At 31.3% G+C, this 7,221-nt stretch overlaps 1 protein-coding gene across 1 annotated transcript in view; it reads right to left on the reverse strand.

The window, feature by feature from the left end:
* LOC106472963 (putative phosphatidate phosphatase) overlaps positions 1-7,221 on the reverse strand; it is a 24,588-nt gene that overhangs the window by 4,141 nt on the left and 13,226 nt on the right. Inside the window, exons 3-5 of the mRNA XM_013933632.2 lie at positions 6,633-6,934; positions 3,344-3,401; positions 2,369-2,545 (exon numbers count right to left, since the gene is read on the reverse strand). Coding sequence (XP_013789086.1) covers positions 2,369-2,545; positions 3,344-3,401; positions 6,633-6,934 — 537 coding nt within the window. The remainder of the gene's footprint in view (positions 1-2,368; positions 2,546-3,343; positions 3,402-6,632; positions 6,935-7,221) is intronic.

A 7,221-nucleotide genomic window follows, 5' to 3' on the forward strand; every position in this document is an offset into this window, starting at 1 on the left:
ATCAACAATATATGTGTGTACGTAAATGCTAGTGTCAGCACCAGTATTGTTATGTAAAGCTGAAAATTTGAGAAAGCCTCCACACACCTATAAATATAACCAATATGCCGCGCCAAAAAAAGAGTATCTATTATTAGTTTGCTATAGTCGGTGTGCTATAACCTTCGGAAGCTATAACTGTGATTGTTATTATGCTTATCAATAAGAAAACTTCAGATATTTGACCAGGAGCATTTACAAAGTTCGAACATTACAACTCATTTAACTTCAGTGGATTCTCATGGGACATGAGAAAACATTATATAAGTTCATCATGGAAAACTCGGTGTGTGTGGCTGGCAAATAACGAAAGACAAAGCTAGCTAGCTCCCTGTTAAATTAATTTTACCTACGTCAACCCTCGATAAGACATCAAAGAAGTTCCAGACTAGAAAGAAGACTTTATATTGCTTGTAAGTTTGTGAAACTTTTGTTTATAAATCATTGTTTGTAATAACTGTTATTGTAAATTGTATTGTTGTTTATATATTAAACTATATTTGTGTTAAGAAAAGAAAACTGTTTGTAACAATCTTGTTGCCAAATATCATAAAATGGAGATATATCAGCATATATTTAAATACTAAATCCAATGTACAATGTAATTACTAAATTAAAAGTATCATTTATCTCGGTTTCAGATCATTGGAAATTCTAATACGTAACAACGATTACTTTCATTAATACCATTGATTAGAATGTTTAATAGGTATACAATTAATTTTTACACCTAGGATTATTTTGAATTGATAGTTTAGTATACAGAATTAGGAATACCCTAAATCTTCTAACCAGGCTAAACCTTATGAGATACTATTTAGATTATGGCAGAATATGTTAAAGATAATAATGCCTTATAAATTGTTTTTATACAATTACGTTCATTAGTTCAGAATGTTATTTATCAAATGTATGTAGTTAGCTTGCTTTGACCAAAGGTTATGAATAATAACAAATATTTCAGAGGTATAATGTTTCTTTTTGATGTACTAGCCCAAGGATAATATCACTAGCCTGAAATATTACTAGCCCAACTTGTTTTTTCACTATAATATTTAACTTATTACACATTGCAAATACATACCCATACACACAACGACTTCTTCTACTGTATTAGAAGATTAAAAATATGATTCAAAACAGTGTATTTGAAAATGACATCAAATCTATGGTCAAGTTAACCAGTCCACATACTTGATAGACTGGTATTCCTGACATATTGAAAATATGGAAAAAAAAGTCAAAAATGACCACATGGCTGGCCAACAGAATACATAATAGTGTGAAGATTTGGAGTGCAAAAAAATTCAAAATGACCACATGGCTGGCCAACAGAATACATACTGGTGTAAAGATTTGGGGTGCAAAAAAAGTCAAAATGAACATATGGTGGGTCAACAGAATACATAATAGTGTAAAGATTTGGGGTATAAAAAAGTCAAAATGAACATATGGTGGGCTGACAGAATACATAATAGTGTAAAGATTTGGGGTACAAAAAAAGTCAAAATGAACATATGGTGAGCTGACAGAATACATAATAGTGTAAAGATTTGGGGTACAAAAAAAGTCAAAATGACCACATGGCAGGCCAACAGAATACATAATATGTAAAGTTTTGTGGTACAAAAAAGTCAAAATGACCACATGGCAGGCTGACATCAGAACACTTAATTCTTTTCCATCTTACCTATAGAAAAGCCCAAAGGGTTCTGAATGGGTGGTACGAGTGGTTTCACCCAAATACAGCTGTTTCATACATAATCACAGATTACAGTATTATAGATATGAAACTAAAGAATTTGACATTTTAGTTTAATAAGCAAGTGACTGAGTTGTGCATGTTTTTGTGTATCAGACTTACAATGGATCAACCTATTATCAGCTACCAATGTTACAAAAATTTGACTGACAATAGGTATTTAATAGTTTGAAAGAAAAATAGCAATAGGTAGTATTTTTTGTAAGTTTTAATAATTAGAGTTACATTTTATATACATTAATACATTTCCTGCAAACATAACTACACTGGCCAAGGAATTCATGGTAGATCAAACTCAACATTTGGTATTCTAGAGCTACTGTACTAATAACGATCCTGAAATTTGAGTACGAGGTTTTTCTGGATGTCACAATGAATGTAACAAGTTATTGAAAACAATAACATAACTTATAAGGTTTAAGTGTAACATGTTACTGGAAATAGCTCAAAACAAAAAGTGTATGTGAGCTGTGTGGATGTCAAGAGGAGCCTTCTAAATCATCTTAAGTATAGAATCTATGTCCAGAAACTTGAATATTACAGAGACTATAAGAAAAAGATACATACCACAAGCAGCGATACAACTGTCCCGATAAGGAAGCCAGACAAAACATCACTCCAGTGATGCATGAAGTCCATTACTCGAGTAAGTCCAATATACCAGGAAGTCAAGAGTGCTCCTGCTTGAAGAAATGGTCTAAGCAGGCTATTTTTTGGACACACCATTCTGTACTGAAGGTACACCTAGTAGATATAAAAAAAAATCATATATTTAAACAGTGTGAAACTCAAATTGAATATTTTTACAAACCAGTAGAGGGTGCCACAATACGTTTTTTTTTTAAAATATCCATTTTGATAAAGCCGTAGAGAATTTACCATGTGAAAAAAAACTTGTTCTGGAAGAAATATTCGTACATGGTCAAATGTCTGTACTTTATTAATTGTGATGGGAAAGGCAAATAAATGGAAGGTAAAGAACAAGTTCATAAAGGTATCACATTTGATTGCAAAAAAAAAGTTTGTAAATTTTTTAATAAATTCAGAACATAAAAATATATACATTTCTAAATTCTAATCATAGAACACTTGCTGGTGATACCAAAATATACACAATTTTTTTTTTCATAAAATACTAGAAAAAAGGATAAACAATTGTTTATATATATTCTTTTTAAAATGTAATTAGTTTACAGAAAATATGTTTAGAAAATAATTATTTACAACAAATTTTTCAAAGCAAATTAAATATTTTTTATCATATGATGGGCCTGTATATAATCATGGAGCATTCATTCTCCATAGTAGTGCCAGAGCTTAAAATTATATTATGACAATGAGTTGTGTATTTTTGATCATCAAATGGAAAAAAAAAAAACTTAACAGTGCAACTAGTATAACCATGCTAACTATTTTGAATTATACATGATAAAAATGTCTCTACTCAGTTATACCCTGTTTTCTGCACATACTTTCAAAAAACCTTGTATTCTTTACAATAAAGATTGTTTAAAGGCAACAACTCAAGATATACGTACTTACTGTTAAGTAAATCATTGCATATGCTGAGAATGAAGCATGACCAGAGGGGAATGATAATCTAAAATAAGAGAAGGAACAAAATAAACATGAAATTATACCTTTTTTTTCTACAAGACTGCTAATTAAAAATATCCTTGAAGTAACTTAATAAACAGAGTATCTAGCTGTAATCAGACAGTTTTGTATAAAGGTGAAGAAAAAAAAAGCCAAATGTAGGATTATTCACACTTTATAAGCATGATTCACATATGCTAATGCACTGGCTTTTTGTCTCAGATGTGAGCCATGTTTCATATATATATATATATATTTGGTTCACAGCAAATTCCCAACCATGAATAAACATGTGACTGAAGGAATATGTGCCACAGTCCTTTCAGAGGGATACTTAGATAATTAAATAGTAAAAAAAATGTAAAACCAAAGGCACACAAAGTTCAAAGGTGAGTGTGTATAACGTACGGAATAGCATCAGAAAGAGGAGGTTAATGCACTTGTATGAGAATGTAAAAACTAACTATACCATATGAGAGATTGCCTCTATCATTATCAAGAATGCACTTGGTCATTGAGGAACCTCCAACCAGAAAGTAAGTCCTAATAAACTGTCCATTCAACTGTACACAAGATGATTCACCAAAATCTACCTTTGTAAAATAAAAACAAAACACAAGTTCAGACTTTACTTCCAAGATATAATGGTCAGAGAGAGAGAAATAAGTTAAAAACATAGACAAAATAATTTGCACAAGAAAGGTATGGAGAGATGGAGGTTCATCCCAACACCATACAGAAAATTGAAAGAAAAATATTTTTTTTTCTGTCAGATTCCATGGTAGTTTTATTTTTACAATGGAAAGTTGAAACTTTAGAAAGGGTACACCAAAGCAAATATAAATTATAATTAACGTTAACAGAATATACTGATATCAACTGCACAAATATAGCAAGAAGGTATGACTACACCAGGATAAATTTCAATTCAAACATCCAAGTCCACTGAGCATTTTCATGAACCATGGAAAATGATACTTGTGAAATCATCAGACTGGGTACCCACAGACTTCTGTACACTTGCTTTACTTAAATGTAGTCTTGGAAGTGGACATTGACATACACTGAAGAGTTTGTGGATTTAAAAATTTTTTTTTATGGTATGTTGTCCACAACTAACCTCCCCACCCTCCAAGAAAGCTGGTAAAAATAAAAACTGTTGTCTTCAGCAACAGTAATAAAAGCTATCAGAATGAGCTCAATCGATGAAAGAAACAGTTCCAATGACAGCATGAGACTTGAAACATCACTTATATACGTGTGACCAACCCTATGTACGTGAAGATATTATGTAAGAATGTATTATGTATATCTAGTATTTCATGGATCAGAAAATCATATTCACCTTACTTCACACATGAAGTATAAAACAGTAAAGGAGATAGCTCAACAAAATTCTTAAAAACACTTTATGAGCCAGAGAAGTTTACTGTGTTTTTCTACTGAAGTGGTTTTTTTTTAGACTTCTTCATATAACATTTAACCAAAATACATCCTTGTGAAATGATGCATATGTCATGAGCAACGACAGAAATTAAACCAACTTCTAAACTGTAAGAAAAGTTAAATGTTATGTTTTTTAATATTCCTTCAGAATAAAGTATGAAGTAAAGATTGCTTTTAAAAGTCATGGACTCAAAATTCATTAATACACAGATACATTATTCAAGGTGTGCTCTTCCACACATTATTACAAACCTACAAGTGAAATGTTGATTAAGGCAAGACACAACTAGAAATATTCAGGAAAAGACATGTACATACTGGTCTCTTTGTCTCTGTAGATACCATATTTAAACAGGACATTGATGACCACAGTCTTCCAAAGATCTCTTCTCCCTCAAGCTTTCCAATGTTGATACATTTATCGATTTAGATAGACTCTTTACATACTCAAACATCTGTCTTCTATACTCTCTCCTTCCTTCATTCTTTCTAGTTACGGCCAGAATTTCACTTTTTCTCTTCTCATAATGTGTCCGAGAAACTCTGTCTCTTACTGATGTTAGTCATCAGCTTCCTCCTGCAATTTGAGGTGCGACTTGTCCAACATATCTTCAAGACGTGACTTAAGAACTAAACTCAATTGCTTCAATTATCTTTCCACACTTTATGATATTGTCCAACATGCTGATGTATATTTAAAAATTGGTATAACATGGCAATCCAAAACGCTTAACTTCATCCCCATAGAAATTTTACCATTAGGTCAATATCTTCTTCATTTTATTTCATGATCACATTTAACATTTGATGTTATCCAGCTTCCTAGGTAGTTGAATTTAGTGACCTGCCTTATCTGTTCCTTATCTACTTTGACAATACATACAGGAATGATCTTCTTGTAGGTAATAACCATACATTCTGTTTTCATACAATTAATACTTAAAATCTTCTCACTTTCACTAATAACTTTGTCTAAAATCTTTTGTGAAAGACCACAGATTATGCTTGGCTAAATACGCAGTAGGTTCCCATTTCTTGCTGCAGGCACAAAGGTTAATTAGGGGTTGCATTCCTTTCTTTTCTCAATAAAAATAGTATCAATTTTCTAATCAAGGTACAAAGTAGATTTAATAAGTTATGCTGCTAAGTTATAGAGGGAAATATAACGAGTTCTTTAGAAAAACGAACGTGACAAATAAAGTAGATTTAATAAGTTATGCTGCTAAGTTATAGAGTGAAATATAGCGAGTTCTTCAGAAAAACGAACGTGACAAATAAAGTAGATTTAATAAGTTATGCTGCTAAGTTATAGAGTGAAATATAAAGAGTTCTTTAGAAAAACGAACGTGACAAATAAAGTAGATTTAATAAGTTATGCTGCTAAGTTATAGAGTGAAATATAGCGAGTTCTTTAAAAAAACGAATGTGACAAATAAAGTTTGAATTCTGTCAAAATCTTGTATAGTATTTTGAATCTGTTCTTCTGGATGATAAGAGTAACTATACAAAAACTGACAGACGAACAGCAAAGACAGGTTTTAAATCTAAAAAGAGTTCAATAATGAAACAAGTTAATTTTTCTTACGGAGTTTAAACATAAAATTGGAAAATATTAAGTTCTAAACTATAATTATCATTGTGAAAATCAGAAATAAAACTAATAACAAAACACCAAAACTATCAATAGCAAAATTCCAACTCCCTGTGTCTCATTAAGAAACATGAAAATTAGGAACACCATTGGTAATACAAACTGTAAATAAATCACTTTATAGTTCATCACACATACCGAGCTTCTTGAATCTTATCTTCATCACTGCTGGTGCATTCATAGTTCAAAATGTATTCATGTGTACATTCCGTCAAGGACTGATCTGGCTGACAAACATCAATAAAATGTGGTCGTAGCCGACCAATGCTATATTTGGCAATATCTGTTGCTAACTGTGATATACAACCACCAAATGCAAATACACCCACTGTATGATACAACTGAAACACGTAGTAGGAGATGGAATAACCACAGAAATACTTTTTCTCTTTAAATGAAAGTTTACATTTCTTGCATATAATTCCTTCTACAATTGTCATCTGGAAAATAAGAGTCGAGATTTTTTTTATCATTAGAAAAACATAAAAAAAAGAAGAAATATATAACATGCAGAAAGCTGTAATATAGTAATCATTCAAAGAGAAATCTTTCTAAAACAGGCTACCAGTTAAAAGTACTGAGGCCATAATACTGTAGTTTGTTTGTCCTTGTGCAACCCACACGAGAAAAGTTTTTTTATTGATATTAGTGATTAAAATACAGGCTACCAGTTAAAAGTACTGAGGCCATAATACTGTAGTTTGTTTGTCCTTGTGCAACCCACACG

The sequence above is a fragment of the Limulus polyphemus genome, unplaced genomic scaffold (genome assembly GCF_000517525.1).
Source record: "Limulus polyphemus unplaced genomic scaffold, Limulus_polyphemus-2.1.2 Scaffold5775, whole genome shotgun sequence".
NCBI classification, from domain to species: domain Eukaryota; kingdom Metazoa; phylum Arthropoda; class Merostomata; order Xiphosura; family Limulidae; genus Limulus; species Limulus polyphemus.